The sequence below is a fragment of the Diabrotica virgifera genome, chromosome 3 (assembly GCF_917563875.1).
Source record: "Diabrotica virgifera virgifera chromosome 3, PGI_DIABVI_V3a".
Taxonomy (NCBI): Eukaryota; Metazoa; Arthropoda; class Insecta; order Coleoptera; family Chrysomelidae; genus Diabrotica; species Diabrotica virgifera.
Window position 1 is genome coordinate 157553760 of NC_065445.1, and position 19003 is coordinate 157572762.

General features: G+C 35.6%; 1 protein-coding gene across 1 annotated transcript in view; it reads right to left on the reverse strand.

Annotated features, from left to right (window-relative positions):
• Positions 1–19003, reverse strand: part of LOC114345298 (uncharacterized) — a 436109-nt gene that overhangs the window by 387681 nt on the left and 29425 nt on the right. The window contains exons 7-9 of the mRNA XM_050647575.1: positions 16708–16897; positions 15344–16506; positions 12153–12365 (exon numbers count right to left, since the gene is read on the reverse strand). Coding sequence (XP_050503532.1) covers positions 12153–12365; positions 15344–16506; positions 16708–16897 — 1566 coding nt within the window. The remainder of the gene's footprint in view (positions 1–12152; positions 12366–15343; positions 16507–16707; positions 16898–19003) is intronic.

Genomic DNA, 19003 nt, shown 5'->3' on the forward strand with positions numbered 1-19003 from the left:
AATTCTTCTTCTTTTTTACGGTTTGTCAATTCTTCTTCATCTTCTTTTCGATTTGTCACTTCTTCTTTTCGTTTGTCACTTCTTCTTCTCCTTTTCGTTTGTCATGTTGCTGTAAATTCTTTTTCTTTTTGTTTGTCATGTCAACTTTTTTGCCGCAGCCGTCAAGTATTGGTCTGTCAAATCAATGTTTTAAAATTGTCGTGCAGCACTGTACGTGTCATTTACATGACAGTCGACTGTCATGTATATGCTAACATCGATGTATCATTTGTCTCGCTAAATTAAGCTATTTAGATGATTTAACGTTAAGACCTTTACGACATCCCTTTTCTTTACGACAATACTGTTGGATATCGTTTTTGTACATTAACATATTTTTTTCGTTATTACCCTGTATTACCGTTTATATTTTACGCACATAAACTGTATATAATTTTATTTTCTCGCCATGACACATTTTAACTTTGAATATTTGATGGTCCTCTTATTCGGAGTATAAAAAGGACGGTCGACTTTTATCCCACGCGGATGCACGCCTATGTACCTTTACGAAGGGAATCGTACATAAACCTATAAGCTGATCGTGATCCATATCTGCAAAGTATGTTGTCAGCTTGGGTTAGTATATACAGTGCATTCCGTATGTTTTATAAACATGATCAGGGGAAATTGTTGCCTGATGGCTATCGAAGAACCGTCTATGACCAACATATCTTTCTTATCGAAGATGTTCAATATCAACCCGTAAAAACATAATATTACACACTTGCCGTAGATAAAATAGAGTATGCAGCTCACAATACTTCAGTAATTTTCATACAAATGATAGGCATATACAGAATAATAGTGGTGCGCGTTCAATGGAGACCTATGTATAGTAGTGATCGTTCATATAAGATCCATGTTGAGCACTGATCGTTCAGCTGATATCTTTATCGAGTAAGATACGTTTTTATTGTTTGGCCATACTGTAAGACTGGTTCATGCTCATTAATTAAATCACAAAAAGAATATTGTATATTGCCTTTTAATATTATAGTGGATGTTTGTTGGTTTGGTCATACTGTAAGAATTCGCTGGTTAATACCCATAATTACATAGGAATATTGTAGGTCATCTGTGTGTATCTGTGTGAGAGACGAGAGCCTTGTAGGTACCTATACTTAGACACGTTCGGTGGTTTGGTCATAATGTGAGGATGACCTGCGGTATGATGTGTTTGATTTTTCATCTATTGGCAATAAGTTTTCAAGCGATATCTTGCATGTACATTGAGCTGCTTAGAAGATATCCCTTTGTCCTGTTATAGCAGCTTCTTCATATACAGTAATACCTATGTGTGTGTAGGTACCTACATGCTTTTGTGTTTTGTATAAATGTACCTATTTACGAATGTTTCTTCTAAAATTTAGGAATATATTAATTTTATAATACATTTAAGTATGTAGTAATTTTCTTTACAATTTTTACCTATCTATTTGTTTTTTTTTATACCTTATATTACCAGTGTCTAGCAAGCGTTTGCGTGGGTTCGCGGAATGTGTATCTAGTTACTGTCGTGTTAGTACTTGGTTCAATTCCCTCCTAAGGAAAAATTTTTTGTTTAATATTAATGGTTATTGACATACTTGACTATTATAATGACTTAAAATATGATTAAAAATAATTAAAATAATTAATCGGAGTTGTGGCCCACTAACGTCACCCGACAAGTCACCCCCTGACGTCACCCGACAAGTCCGGCCAAGTCACCCCACTGACGTCACCCGACAAGTCCCGACAAGTTACTCCACTGACGTCACCCACGCCGGAGTCACGCGTTCTGCTGTAGTCACGCGCGATGTTGTATCGCGAGGGTTCAAAGGTCAAAGTGCGCTGAAGTGGCTACCTTTCTACTCCCATAGTGACGTATGGTAGCGAAGACAATGAAAAAAGCAAATATGTACGGAGAAATTGAAACGATGGGAAAGGAAAATACTCAGAGCTATATATGGAGGCAAAAACACGGAGGAAGGTTGGGTACGATGAAAAAACAAGGAATTAGAAGAACTGTATAACGAACCAAGCATCAGTCGCTTCATAAAAGCACAGAGAGTGAGATGGATGGGACACGTGATGACAATGGAAAGGAAGAGGATGCCTAAAACGGGACCCAATCACGAAAAGGAGGAATGGAAGGCCCAGAAAAAGATGGTTTGATAGTGTACAGGAAGATCTCAGAAACGAGGGAGTTATTGGTTGGGAAGAAATAGTTACAAACAGGGACGAATGGAGGAAAATTGTAAGTCGATTTAGTAGGCAAGGAGCATGATTGGACAAGAAGCCATCCCACTTGATACAAGTATTGCCTTCTTCTTCTTTTTCTTTTTGTATAGACATGACTCTGTCTGTTTTTTCAATGTGCCTCTAGTAAGTTGTCGTTCCATCGTTTTCGTGGTCTTTCCACTGATCGTCTTTCTATTGGGGAACCGTCTCTTGCTGTCCTGACTGCCCTATTTGTTGTCATTCGGCTTGTGTGGTCATTCCATTCTATTCTTCTGTTTCTTACCCAGTTATTAATGTTATCCACCTTACATCTCCGTCGTATATACTCTGTCCCATAGAGTCTTACCATCGATTTTTCGAAGGGTTTTCATCTCCGCTGTTTCGAGCAATATTTTTGCCCTCTCTGTGTCAGTTCATGTTTCTGAAGGGTATGTCATTATTGGTCTGATGACTCTTTTGTAAATTCTGTCTTTCATTTCTTTTCCGATATTTTTATTTCTCCATATTGTGCATTCAGGCAACCTGCGGCTCTGTTTGCTCTATTCTCTTGATCTTCCACTTCTGTTTCGAGCCTTCCATAGCTAGATAGTGTGATGCCTAGGTATTTAAACTCCATCACTTGTTCTATTATCTGATCTTCCAGCTCCAATTTACATCTTATTGGATCTGTTATTATAACCATGCATTTTGTCTTTTTTGAGGAAATTAACATGTTAAATTTTCTGGCGATTATGTCGAATTGGTGCAGCATACATTGTAAATCATCTTTACTTTGAGAGATTAGTATTGCATCGTCCGCATAGGAGATTATTTTAAGTTGTTTTTCTCCCATTTGGTATCCTTTTTTAGTTCTTACTTTTTTTATTATTTCGTCCATGATCAGGTTGAACAATAAAGGACTCAAGGAATCCCCCTGTCTTATCTCATTGCCGGCTTCAATTGGGTCAGTTAGTTCATCTTCCACTTTTACTTTTATTGTGTTGTTGTCGTAGATGTTTTCGATCGTTTTAATTATTCCTAGAGGTACCTCTCTCGAGTATAACAAATGGATAACATCCTTTAATGTGACCCTGTCAAATGCTTTCTTAAGGTCCACGAAACATAAATATGCCGGTTTGTTGCATTCCAAAAATTTCTCTTGAACTTGCCTCATTATAAATATAGCGTCAGTGCATGACCTTCCCGGCCTAAAACCTTGTTGTTCTTCTGCTAATGTTATAATTTCATTAAATTTCTTGTTTATCACTTTGGTTGTTAATTTTAATGTTGTGTTTAATAAGTTAATTCCTCTGTAATTATCCGGGTCCGATTTGTCTCTTTTTTTGAAGAGAGGTATTAGTAGACCTGGATCCTGCGTACCAAAAAAAAAACTTGATTAATAGCAAGCTGAACATTTGTTAATAGCTTAGCGGTGTCTAGTCGGACAAAACTGAAAACATTGGAACAGGGGAAGTTTTAATTGTGGAACGGGTTAAAAATTTGGAACGTCAGACTACGAAAACGTTCCATGTATTTTGTCGGACAGAACTTCCAATTGATTTGTTACCATTTCATTAAACTCTCATGCAAAAATCAGACTGGTGTTTATCACCAGCTGGGCATTTTAATGAGTGGAACACGAAGAACATGTCAAATGACAGGAATGATGTTGGTTAGTAATAGCAGTTTGATTTTTGCATGAGAGTTTAATGAAAGGGTAACAAATCAATTGGATGTTCTGTCCGACAAAATACATCGGACGTTTCCGTAATCTGACGTTCCAAATTTTTAAACTGTTCCACAATTAAAACGTCCCCTGTTCCAGTGTTCCAATACGTCAAAGTTTGTCCGACTAGACACCGTGAAGCTATTAACAAATTTTCAGCTTGCTATTAATCAACTTTTTTTGGTAAGCGAGATCCAGGCCTATAGGATGCTTGATCTCCATTCTTGTGGTATTCTGTTTTGTTCTATTATTTTTTGTATTAGTTTTAATAGTTGTTTAGTTAGATCTTGTCCTCCGTACTTTAGGAGTTCGTTCGATATTCGGTCCTCTCCTGGAGATTTTCTATTTTTTAATTTTCTTAATGCTTCCTTTACCTCTTCCTCCTCGATGTTTATTTCTTCGTTTGTCGTAACTTCAGGTGTTGGTGGTTCATTATCGTCGCCTTTAGCAAATAGAGATCGGAAGTAGTCTGCCCATGTTTCCTTCTGAATGTGTTTCGAGTTTATTAATTCGTATTCTTCTTTATCTTTTGCCCTTTAATTCGTCCAATTTTGAACATAGGCTTCCCCTAGTTTCCTCCATTCGCTTCTGTTTAGTGTTTCTGTTTCCAATGCGTTCCTCCGATCTTTTTAATGTCGTCTCCCCATCTCATCTGGGGTCGTCCTCTTGCTCTCTTTCCTGTCCATGGTCTCCGTTGTTGTATCGTGGTATTCCACCTATTGTCCGTTTGTCTAGCGTTATGACCTGCGAAGCTCCATTTTAGCCTGGCTATTTGTTGTCCTGCGTCTTTGACTTTTGTTTTATTTCTTACCCAGTTGTTTTGCTTTTTGTCTGTTAATTTTACTCCTAACATTGCTCTCTCCATGGCTCTTTGTCTTTTCATTATTTTATCCATGTTTGCTTTGGTCAAGGTCCATGTTTAGCATGCGTATGTGAGAATTGGGAGTACGCACGGGTCAAACACTCTTGTTTTCAAGTATTGTTGTAGGTATCTTTTTATTCTTTAAGAGCCATTTTAATTTCCCAAATCCTGCCCAGGTTAATCTGACCCTTCTTTTTACCTCCGCTGTTTGGTTTTCCTTATTTATTTTTATTATCTGTCCCAAAAATATATAATCATTAACGCTTCTATTGTGGTTTCGTTTAGTATTACGTTTGTATTATCTTGTGTGTTTGTCATTGTTTTAGTTTTGGTAAAATTCATTTTTAGATCTATTTGTTCGGATTCGTTTGCTAGTTCGGTTAGCATGGTTTGTAGTTCTTCAAAACTTGATGCTATTACTACTACATCGTCTGCATATCTTAGGTATAATTCGTATAAGTATTGTAAGTAATATATAGTATTATCGTTGTATTATATTATTGTACTATTGTATTATATCAATTGTATTTTTAGCCATAGGCCTCCAAGGCCTATTGATCTGTTTAAATAAATAAGAGTTGAGAAAATTTTTCTGTGGTTATAATTAATTATTTAAAAACTTAAATATAATTCTGTTTTAATGATTTCTTAACATAACGGTCTTATGGCTCATCGTATCTCTTCTTCTTGTGCTGCGTCAGCTTCACAGAAAGTTGGCTGCAATTTCGACAAATCGTTCTCGATTTTGAGGGATCCTTAAAAGTGATTGTCAATTTAAACCGGTGTTCTTTAACTTTTTTTCAGCAGTTCTCTATTTATATCCACTCTTCTCAAAATTGTTTCCCAGGAAATTCTCATTCGCAAAAAAGAAGGATGAAGGAACTGATAGAAGTAAAACATATTGATACAAATACATGGACAACTTACCTAAAAAACCTCTATCAAACAGCTAATCTCGAAGAATTGGAAACACCAGAATTAGAATCGGATTAGCAAACAGAAATTAAAGAGGAAGATATAAAGAATGCCTTAAAAAAGATGAAAAATCGAAAAGCTCCTGGGAAAGATGGAATAGCTAATGAACTTTTAAAATACGGAGGAGAAAGACTTCGCAAAGAACTGAATATCCTGATAAGTAAAATAATAAATACAGGAAGAATTCCAGAAGAATGGAGAACCTCTCAAATGATAGCGTTATTTAAGAAAGGAGACAGAGCAGACCCCAGTAACTATAGAGGGATAAATTTACTGAGCACTATACTGAATTATTTTAAATGGGAAATAAGCCACAATTTTACTAAAAAAATGAATTTATTTTATAATAGCAGCTCATCAATATTGGCAATATCATTTTAAAGTCTTCTACTTTAAAATGTATAATACATGCCTGAAATGCCGATATAAATGAGTCAGATTAAATAAATTATTAGAAGAATTTTTTACTAAGCAACAACATTTTTGTTTATTTAGTATTATTTTGTATTTTGACAACGACACCCAACTTGGGCGTCGAAACGTTAATAAATTCATTTTTTTAATAAAATTATGGCTTATTTCCCATTTAAAATAATTCATTATAAAAATGCCACAATGAAATAGCTTCAGAACAAAACTATACTGAAACTATACAACAAAAATACTTATGGAGAAAATAATGGCGTGCATAAATATATCGGATGAACAACAAGGATTTAGAAGTGGAAGATCATGTAACGATGCAGTTTTTGTGATAAGGCAAATAGCGGAGAAGTCATTAGAATATAACAAACCAGCCTAGAGAACCATCCTCATAGACCTAGAGAAAGCGTTTGATAGAATCCAATTAAAAGATGTGATACACCTATTATATGACAAAAATTTACCACTGGATATCATAAAACTGATAGAAAACATAATATGTAAGAAATAAAATAGAAATGAAAGTCAATGGAATAATAACAGAACCCATAGAAACATACACAGGAATCAGGCAAGGAGATTCACTAAGCCCTCAACTGTTTAACATAATGTTGGATGCAATAATAAAACAAGTGAAGAAAAAAAAAGAGGATACAAAATGGGCGACAGAGAGATAAAATTACTCTTTTACGCTGATGACACCGTGTTAGTAGCAGAGTGCGAAGACGACCTACAAAGATTACTGCACGAGATCAACATTCAACGCAAAAGAAATGAATATGAAAATATCAGCCCAAAAAAACAAAAAGCTTAGTAATTTCCAAAGAACCAATAAGATGCAAATTGGAGTTGGTGCATTCTGCTAGATAACAAACGAGGCTCTGACGTCCGAGTGATTGCCGGTATAAGCAATCCCCCAGTTACCTACCAATGGCTTCGGGCGGATGAGTTGGTAAGTGGTAGGGCACTCTTTTGTCCTAGGGTTGGGAAACTGGCCCTAAACGCGGATGAACCGAGAACTAGGTCAACGGCGTAAGAATGTAGAAGGCAAGGAGAAACCACTACATTAAAGATCCATATGGATATCTCTTGTACATCTATCATGGCTACAGCTTTGAGAGTGAAGACTACTGATCATGTATATCGGAGTGCAAGATCCGACAGGGGAGGAATAACAACACAGAACCATGGGGCCTCCCAGGTCGTTAGCAAGCGAAACCCCCAAGTAAAAGGAAAGGATACACCTAGAAAAATCAAGCAGTTTATTAAAATATGCACCTGGAACGTCAAGACCATGTACGAAGCAGGCAAAATTTATAATGCCATCCATGAAATGGAAAGACTGAATATCGATATAATGGGCATCAGTGAAATGCGATGGCCTGATGCCGGAAAATGTCAAATAAACGAGCACTAAGTATATTACTCTGGAAATACAGAAGGTCAACAAAAGCATGGCGTTGGAATAATTTTAAATAAACAAATAAAAAAATACGTTACGAATTTTGTTCCAATATCCGAGAGAATCATGCTCATTCAATTGGATTTATTCCCAGCAAAAACCAACATAATCCAAAATATACGCACCCACAGCAGACAAATCAGACGAAGTAATAGAGGCTTTTTATTACGATTTAAGGAAAGTCCTAAGTAAGTTAAAACCAATGAAGTAACGCTAGTTATGGGTGCCTTTAATGCCAAAATCGGTAAGGGTAGTTATGGTGAAGTAGTAGGTTCATGGGGTTTGGGTGAGCGAAATGAGAGAGGAGAACGTCTACTCACATTTGCTACGGAAGAAGAGTTGGTAATCACCAATACACTCTTCAAATTACCATACAGAAGGTTGTACACATGGCGCTTACCCGGTGACACGCCAGAAAATCTCATAAGAAACCAGATTGACTATATTTTAATAAATAAATAAAAGATTCCAAAACTCAATAACATCAGTGAAAACCTACCTTGGTACAGATATTAAGTCAGACCATAACCCACTTGTCGGTAAGTTTCGTCTGAAATTTAAAAAAATCCCCAAACCTAATCCTATAAGATACGATCTCAAACAACTAAGAGATGATGACATAAAGCAAGAAGTACGGGAATATCTGAAGAACAACATATCTAAGTCAGAAGTAGATATTGATGTTAACACAGAAATAAACCACTTAGAAAACATTGGGAAGGAAATATTAGACCAATACCTGCGACCGAAAAAGACAGTAAAGAAAAAACCATGGATGACCGACGGTATATTATAGATGATGGACAGAAGAAGAGAATCCAAGCGGAAAGACTACGTTGCATATCAGTTTCTAGACAAAGAGATAAAAAAAGCTGTCAGAGAAGCTAACAACAGAAATCTGGAAGAACAGTGTGAAGAAATCGAGATATTTCAACGTAAACACGATTCCTTCAACCTCCACAAAAAGATCAAAGAAGCAGCAGGCATCTATAAATCAAAAAGGCCGGGACACTTAAGAGACGCTCAATGAAATCCAATAGTTGATATTGAAGAAACAAAAACAACATAGATGAACTATGTGACAACAACATTTGAAGACGATAGGAATGTCACCATCACACAAAATAAAAATGACGATACCGGATCACCTATTCTCGAAGCGGAAGTAGAAGCTGCTATAAACAACATTAAGGAGGGAAAAGCTGCAGGACCAGACGAGTTCTACTCAGAATTTTTGAAAATTATGGATCAAGACGAAGTAAAAAGACTTACCTTGATCTTCAACAATATATACCAAAGTGGAATAATACCCCAACAGTGGCTAAGATAAACTTTTATAACAATACCTAAAAAACCCAATGCCAAAAAATGTGAAGATTATCGAATAATAAGCCTTATGAGCCATCTCCTGAAAACTTTTTTAAAAATTATACATAAAAGAATATATAAAAAGTGTGAAGAACACATGACAAACACACAATTCGGCTTCAGGGATGCATTGGGTACTAGAGAGGCACTTTTTGCAATACAAGTTCTCTTTCAAATATGTAGAGACGTGAATTGTGATATATATGTGTGTTTTGTTGATTACCAGAAAGCGTTCGATAGAATAAAACATGGCGAACTGATGAAAATATTAAATTCAATTGGTCTAGACAGCAGAGATCGCCGTATAATAAACAATATCTATTACGAACAAACTGCAGCTGTTAGAGTAGGGGATCAGTTAACAGACGACATAAAGATAAAAAGAGGTGTGCGACAGGGATGTATATTGTCCCCATTATTGTTCAATACATATTCAGAGCACATTATGAACCTAGCACTAAGGACATAGACGAGGAATACTTATAAACGGAGAACGATTAAACAACATAAGATACGCTGATGACACTGTCATTTTTACAGACAGTCTTGAAGGTCTGCAGACACTTGTCTCCAGGGTGGCAGAAGTAAGTAGCAGGTTTGGGCTTGATTTTAATATAAAAAAACCAAATACATGGTTATAAGCAAAAATAGGATACCACCTGGTCAATTACTAGTTAACCAACAACCTATAACACAAATCACCAACTTTTGTTATTTGGGTGCAAACGTATATGAACAGTGGGACCAATCGACGGAAATTAAGATAAGGATCGAGAAAACAAGATCAACTTTCGTCAAAATGAAAAAAATCTTTCAACAGCCACGATATAAAATTGGAAATAAAAGTTCGTTTACTAAAATGCTACGTATTCTCCGTTCTTTTATATGGCGTGGAGTCATGGACCTTAACTGAAGCATCACTGAAGAGACTCGAAGCATTTGAGATGTGGTGCTATAGACGCATGTTGAGGATTTCTACATAGAATGGGTAAAGAGCGCGAACTGGTCGTAACCATAAAACGTCGCAAACTGGAATACCTGGGCCATATAATGCGCAATGAACAATGATATGACCTACTTCGGACCATACTTCAAGGTAAAGTGCATGGAAAAAGAGGTCCAGGACGAAGAAGAATATCCTGGCTGCATAACCTGCGAAAATGGTTTAACTTAACCACTACCGGACTTTTCAGGGCAGCAGTCAACAAAGTCAGAATAGCCATGTTAGTGTCCAACATCCGTAACGGATAGGCACCATAAGAAGAAGAAAGAACAGAATAGAAGAGTGGAATGAGCACACAAGCAGAATGTCTGAATCAAGGATAGTAAGAATAGCCAGGGACAAGTCACCGTTAGGCAGGAGAAGTATAGGACGCCCAAGGAAAAGATGGAATGACAACTTAGGGGCAGAATGAAAGGCACCGTTGAAGAAAAACCGGCAGTACTGCCTATATAAAAGAAGAAGAAGAAGAAGGAGGGGGATGAGAACCAACCACTGTAGGTGAACCAACTGGACCTTGACTGAAGACAGTCTAGCCGGGGGCCACCATACGCTGGTCCCATAGGTCAGTATAGGCTTTATCATTGATTGGTATATCTAATGTAGAATTTTCGGCTGCAGACCCCATTTGGCTCTCCGAAAGCTCTTCCCAGCCTGGTAGGCGTATTGACGTGCATGCAAAGGGTTGCCCCTAAGTGCTCCATCATGTATGAAGCGGTCCACTTGTCTCTCTAGAGCCTTTAGAAGGAAGGATGAAAGACTGATTGGCCGGAACGATTTAGCAAGGGTAAAATTAGTTTTACCCGGTTTAGCAATAAATACGACCCTAGTCCTCCTCCAGGGTAAAGGAATATACCCTATCCCAAGACAGGCCCTAAATATCCTGACCAGTGTGGGAGCAATAAGGTGCAAACCCTGCTGAAGCAGAGCCGGTATAATTTCGTGGTCACCTGGTGACTTGAATGGAGCGAAACCCCTAACAGCCCAGCATACCTTCGTATAAGATACTACTTAGCTAAACATTTACTCATCAGAAGGATGTAAAAATGGATATTTAAAATATTTGTATCGCCAGCAATTGAATTTAATAATTAAATGACTAAGTTTTAAATCTAATAGCACATAAAATAACATCAAAAATATTACTCTACATACCACCCGATTGGAAACAATGGGAACCTTCTCTGGTTACACCTCCGAGGCTTCTAAAATTTGCAAACCATAACGGATGCTGAGACTAAAGAAGATGAGGGAATTTTACAATTTATAATTCACGTCCCATATGCTCAGCGTGGTAAAGTTCCAACGAGAATGGTTCCCTTCGTGCTCCAATCAGAGTAAACATGTAAATCAAAAATGAATAACCATTTTCAATTTCGTTGCAACACGAAACTACAGTCGCATTATATTCTAATTCAATCAGAGAGTGCAGCAAGCACCTCTGCCGGTTTCGAAACTTATTAGTCTCTCATCAGGAGGCACATATGCTGCTCTCTCTGACTCAACCAGGACAAACCCCGGCGTGCAGTTACAGATTGCAACGAACGAAATGGCATTCTCGTTGGAACTTTACCGCGCTGAGCAGATGGGACGTGAATTATAAATTGTAAAATTCCCTCATTTTCTTTAGTCTCAGCATCCGTTATGGCTTGCAAATTTTAAAAGCCTCGGAGATATAACCAGAGAACGTTCTCATTGTTTTCAATCTGGTGGGATGTAAAGTATTATTTTTGATGTTATTTTATGTGCTATTAGAATGAAAACTTACGTCTTTTGCTAGCAGTTGCAGCTAGGGCATCCCTGCCATTTCGTTCGTTGCAATCTGTAACTGCACGCCGGGGTTTGTCCTGGTTGGGTCAGATAGAGCAGCATATGTGCCTCCTGATGAGAGACTAATAAGTTTCGAAACCGGTAGAGGTGCTTGCTGCACTCTCTGATTAGAATATAATGCGGCTCTAGTTAGTTTCGTGTTGCAACGAAATTGAAAATTGATATTTATTTTTAATAATTAAATGTTCGGTTCCCTAGGTAAATTTTGAGAAAATTATTTTATATTCAGATCATGCCAAAATATTACACAAAAGATACCTACCTGATTTATTTGTTTTATTGAATGTATCGTGCTCATAAATGTTCTTATTTTTCCTTGGTTGAGTTTCTTCGTCAGAACTTTCAGTGGAAGTGGTAGTAGTTATCGAATCTGCTAGTATTGGATTTAGGAAGAAGTTTTCTGAGTCTGAACTAGCCTTAGATAAACTGCGATGTTCTTCTGCGGCTTTTTCCGTCGGTGATCCTACAAGGATTCCTAAAAAATATATGTATAGTCAGTTGCAAATTTTTTTTTGCTTAGATGGCATTATATGGGGGTGAATGGAGGCGTCGTATTTTCTCCTAACTTTAAAAAATTCTGTGGAAAAATTGGAGGGCTGATTTTGTTACATACTGCTTTTGTATTATCCTGGAGATATTCCTAAGATTTTGCTTTTTGAATTATCCGAATATCTCTTTTCTTGTAAGTGCTGTACAATTTTTGGTAAATAAAAACACTGATTAACACTGATTAACATAAATATCTTTAGAAGTTGGATTAATAAGATTAGAATGGCATGCACGCGGCCCCGATCTCAATCCTCTTGGGCATTTATGGGATGAATTAAAAATAGCTATTCGCCGTCTCCTAGGCCTCCAGAAAATTTGCTACAGTTGTGGCCCTGGTAGAGGAATATCGGGCTATTCCCCAGGCAAGGATAACACATCTTTATTAGATGCCAAACAGATTGCGAGCAGTCGTTGATGCGAGAGGTGGACATACCCGCTATTGAATTGTTTTGTTTTGTTGTGAATTTTGTATTGTTGTTAATTTTGTTTTGTGTTGTTAATTTTAGTGCGTTTGATATTTTTAATTAAGTAAACCTTAAAAGCAGTGTTTTTATTTACAGCTTTTAAAAGAAAAGAGATATTCGGATATTTCAAAAAACAAAATCTTTGGAATACGTCCAGGATAATACAAAAGGAGTATATAAGAAAATCAGCCCTCCAATTTTTCCACAGAATTTTTTAAAGTTAGGTGAAAATACAACGCTTCCATTCAACCCCGTCTAATACTATATTAGCAAAAAAATTTTGTTACCGGAATAATAACAAACGACATGAAAATGTATGTACCTACAAACTGATGCAAGAATAATGAAAATCGGAATACAAATAATAGTACGTTCTTTAACGGTAAAATATTGCAAAACCTCTAAATTTTAAAGAACCACTTAGATTGACATGGAATTTGGCATACACATAGCTAACAAGTCAAAGAAAAAAAGTGATATTGTGCCGAGGTGTGCTTTTGCCCCGGGGGTGAGTTTCACCCACCTCTTCTCGGGGGTGAAAAAATATACGGACAAAGTAAGTCCGGAAATGGATAAATTGAGTAATTTTAAGTAACTGTTCTATAGAGTTTTTCTATAGAGTTAATACTTTTCGAGTTATTTGCGAGTGAATATGTTCATTTTTCAACAAAATAACCACGCTTTTAGACGGTTTTTCGCAAATAACTCAAAAAGTAAGTATTTTGTCGAAAAAAACATTCTTAGCAAAAATATAGCCTGTAAAAAATTGAAAAAATTATGTATATATTAGGTCTCTATACCTAGTAGAAGCAGAGGTATAGCTAATGAAAAATAGGTTCATATTCGTCAACTCTCAAATGGAACAGTTTAACGTGAAATAACCAAAAAATAAAGCACTTTTTGGGAAAAACGTATTACAACTTATTTAAACTGTTTAAAAAAGCTTCATTTTTGTTTTATAAAAAAAATTTCTAGCATCAAAAGTGAACAAGTTATGCTCAAAATAAAGTTAATCCCTTTTTTGTGGTAAAAAAATCGGGAAAATCACCTCCTAATTATTAGTATCTCAAATGAACTTAATCGTTACCACTTCATAAGTTTCTTTAGTCGTGTATGTATTGTTTATATGATCTGTAAGTTTCATCCGTTCAAAGTCCTTATTTTTGAAAGGGCTGTAGTTAGAAGGGCTTGAACGAGTCACTGATCACGAGTGTATGCAAATTTAGAAACACCAAATCTTAATCAATTTTTGTCTTACATAAAAACAAAAAAATACAAGATATTCAGAAAAGCAATGCTGACTTTTTTTGTTTTTTGAGATTTTTGGTATCTCTAACAATTTTTAAGTTATTTCGAAAAAAACATTTTTTTTCAAAATTAAAATTTTTAAAAATTTTACTTTAAAACCAAATTTTTTCAGAAATAAGCACTTTAAACCGATGGAACTTACAGTTGCTAATTAGGATCTTCCTGATTTTTTTTGCCAAACCAAAAGGGACCAACTTTCTTTTGAGCGTAACTTGCTTAAATTTGTAGCTGAAAACTTGTTATAACAATAGAAATAAAGCCTATTTTAAACACTTTAAAAAAGTTATAATGGGTTTTCCCCAAAAAGTGCTTCATTTTTTGGATATTTCACGTTGAAATATTCCATTTGAAATTTGGCGAATATGAACCTATTTTTCATTGGCTACAACTCTGGTTCTATGAGGTCCAGAGACCTCAAGCGTACACCATTTTTTTTTTACTTTTTTACAGGCTATATTTTTGCAAAGAATATTTTTTTCGACATAACTTACTTTTTGAGTTATGTATTTGCGAAAAACCGTCTAAAACATGGTTGTTTTGTTGAAACATGAACATATTCACACGCAAATAACTCGAAAAGTGTTGACATGGCGAAAAAGCTCTATAGAACAAAAGTTATTTATTAGTCAGTTTATCCATTTCCGGTCTTATTTTGGACATATATTTTTTCACCCACAAGAGGGGGTGAAAGTCACCCCCAGGGCAAAAGCACACATCGGCACAATATCACTTTTTTTCTTTGACATGTTAGCTATGCGTATGCCAAATTTCATGTCAATCTAAGGGGTTCTTTAGAATTTACAGCAAAACCGTGAAAGAATGTACTATAATAAAGTTATCGATTGTCAAACTTAATAAAAAAATTTGGGTGGCTGAATTTTGGGCCGGTGAGTGTATAAGCAGATCATCTATCGCTCAGAATTAGTTGTCATCTTCCAGAAATTTACAATATTATTATTGTCAACCAATATGTGTACCTAGGGTCATTGACTCATTGACAACTAATTTCGGAGGGTACACTAAGAAATAAAGCGGAGATTAGCAATTGTATAGGTAAAACGCTATGGCTTGGTCTTTTCAGTTTTCCTAAACATGAGGAACCTCGTTAAATTATTAAAATTGTTACGCCTACCGTTATCTACGGAATCTGGTGACTTCTTAGTAGTTACTTGCGGCTCATCAGAAACTTGATTGTCATCATTATCTGACAATGGAATTACAAAATCGGATGAATAGTTCTTCGTAGTAGTAGGCAAAGAAGTCTGCATCTCCACCACGTGAACGTCTGAGTGCGTGGGACTCTCATTGTAGAAACTTCTCATATGTTCGATGTCTTGTTGAGTTTCTTGTTCTACTTCGGGAATACGTTCTATTTTAAGTGTATGTTCATCATTAATTTCTTTGTTTGATGTTGCTTCAGTTTTAGATTCATGTTCCAGTTTTGTAATCTTGTCCATTTGTGCTGCTTCTGGTGCTGGTTTTGGCGTAGCTTCTGGTTCTGCACTTGGTTCAGGTTCAGTTTGATGTTCCCACTCAGATACTGGCACTTTTACTGTTTTAATTTCCGGTTCAATTGTAGGTTCCGGTTCTGGTTCTGGAGATGGCTCCGGCTCTGCTGTAGATTCTGTTTCAGCCATGGGTTTATGTGCGGCTTTTGGCTCTAGTTCTGATTTGGGTTCAGGTGTAGGTTCTGGTTCTGTTTTGGGTTCAGGTTCGGGTGTAGGTACTGATTCTGTTTTGGGTTCAGGTTCGGGTGTAGGTTCTGGTTCTGCTTTTGGTTCAGATTCGGGTGCAGGTTCTGGTTCTAATTTTGGTTCAGGTTCTGATTTAGGCTCAGGTTCGGGTGTTGGTTCCGGTTCAGGTTCGGGTAAGGGTTCTGGTTCGGGTAAGGGTTCTGGTTCGGCTTTGGTTTCTGGTTCACTTTCTAAATTAGGTATGTCTAATTCAGACATAATCGGTATACTATCTATACAATGTTTTCCATTTGAACTAAGATGTTTGTCGTCAGGACAGACACACTGAAAATCCAAGTTATTATAATCGAAAATACAAAGATGTTCACAGCCATTGTTTTGTATTTTGCACTGATCAAGTATTCTTTCAGATCTGATGGAACTTTCTGGGACGTGATATTCTCCCATAAGATCATTATTTGTTTTTAGATGTTCTGTTATAATTCTGCTGAGAGAGTTTTCATCTATAGGATCGGCAGTATTTGTTGTAGCAGTTTCTTCAACTTGGGGCCTTTGTTTTGATTTCCAAGTGATTCTATATTTGACAATTACACTACCAGGCCTAAAACAGAAATTTATGTATAAGAATTTAATTTTTTTAATAAAGAATGTTGTTCTGAAGTTCTGAATTTTTATAACCTACTATTCTAAATGGGAAATAAGCCACAATTTTAAAAAAATTGTCGAAACGTTAATAAAATCATTTTTTTAGTTAAATTGTGGCTTATTTCCCATTTTAATAGAGAAATCTAGAAACACTTACATAAATTCCATAACTTTTACTTCAAATTCTTCAGGTGCATATTTCAGTCTCTCATCAGACCGCAAAGCTTCTTGTATCTGTTTTTCCAATGCGTCAGATAAAGCCTTATATTCAGTACTTGTCTTATCAAACATATCTGGGTTAAAATATAAGTTGTCAATCTTAAATTCGGATTCTAGAGCACGAGGAACTGCAAGAGGAATTATTTTGTCTATATTATCTTTTTTTCGTTTACTGTGCAATCAACCAAAAATAAACCATAAACACATTTGTTGAGTTTACATTATTGGCGCGAAGAGAAATATTTCAATAAATATTTACTCTACATGAATATTATCTACAATTACAAGAATGGCAAATCTAATAAAAATGAAAATAATCGGTTTCGTTTTGATTCAAATCGAGTCTCTTGTCATCCTCTGACACCGTGTTTCAGTGTCTACCCTTTATCAAAGAGGCTTTGCAAGAAGACTGATTTGAATCAAAACGCACTGAGAAGATGGTATAAATATTAAAATATTTACACTGGAGTAGGGTTAGACTGACCTCTAACGGGAACGATGAAATGAGTGAAATGAATGTCGACAACGAATCAAGTAATCTGTTAACCCAGGTACTAAAGTACCAAACGGGCGACGCACTATGGTTCCAAATGCCGAAAACGTCGTCAGGAACCTTTAAAAGCGTATATTGTTTATACACCTCGGAGTTACTTTCGTTTTCAAGAGTTTTTGGCATCGCTGATTACGAATCTGACATTATTTATTCTGAAAAACAAAATGGCGGATCCAATATGGCGGAAAGACATTGAAAATATCAATCAAAATGCAATTTTTTTTGTCAAATTTGGTAGTTTAAGGTCGCTGATTACAAATCTAACATTACTTTTTTTAAAACAAAATGGCGGATCCAATATGGTCGAAAGAAATTCGAAAATTTTATCTTAAACGCATATTTGTTTAAAATTTTATATTATAAGGGACTTTTGAAATTGCTGATTACCAATACATTTTCTTTATGAAGTACAATATTCACAACCTAATACTTATGTTCAATCGCCCATACATACTCAACAAACGTCAGAATCATGTAATATGCGCCATTTCCTACTTTTGTATTCGAGCAACTGCCAGCAATGCATAGGCAGTTATATGCAGCTAAATCAAAGTGATTCGATATCTTCTTACTATATATTTTAAGAGTAATAAATATTAGTCGCAGAATTATGCAGAATTTTGTACTTTTTGAATGCATCTTTACAAAATGTTGATTTATTTCAAGTATATTTTCACTATTTATGCATTAACAAATTTAAGGCAGTTATTGTTACTAAATATTAAGTTAACTTGCATCTTACATTACTAAATACTTAAAAAAGAAGAATCTGCTTTACAGCGATAAAATTGATAAACTACAAAACGTTTTAAAGCGTTTTCGATATACGCGTTCTTGATATACGCGTTCTTTTTCACTTTGTCTGTCGGCCAAAATATTCTCGGACATGGCTAACTTGTTCCTGAGCTATGAACCAGAATACATCTAGTCTTATCCTTATACATACGTATTACAAGTCTAGAATAATATGAGAAAACAACTGTAAACATAACAATCCCTAGATAGAGACTTTTTTCGCGTCATGACCACGTTTTCAGCATTTGGAACCACTGTGCGACGCTAGGAAAATATTCCAACAATGAATCGCAGATTACAATCGCAGTTTTAAAACAAGCTTTTTAAAACAACGTTTTAAAACATGTTTAAAAACACTGGAAAAAACAGTTGTGTTTTAAAACACTGTTTTAAAACATTGTTTTAAAACATAGTTTTTTTTCGTTATTGTTTATTTAAACAACATTGTTATGAGACATTTGTGTTTGCTATTTGCAAAATTGCAAACATAGATTATAGAGTAAGTAGGTGCAATACCAATATTAATGCGAAGTAAAAAGTAAAACTGAAAAAAAGTAACTGACTAAACTTTATTTATGTTCAGGTAGCAAGCATACTAGTACTGGTAGACAGTGCTGAGTGCTGTAGTAACATTAACTAAACCAATACTCCTAATAAAGTTGAAAGAAAAAGAAAATTAGGAAATTAAATAAATATTTATTGAATTACAACAACATCTATTACACAGTCCTACATCCTGCAACTGATATGTGACACAAAAAATAAAAATAACAATGAATGTTCCTTAAAAAAATAAAAACTATAAATAATGAGCTTTTACGGTTAATAATGTAACCTTAAAAATTTTTATTTAAATGTTGAAATATTGTTACTAGCTTAGCAGCTT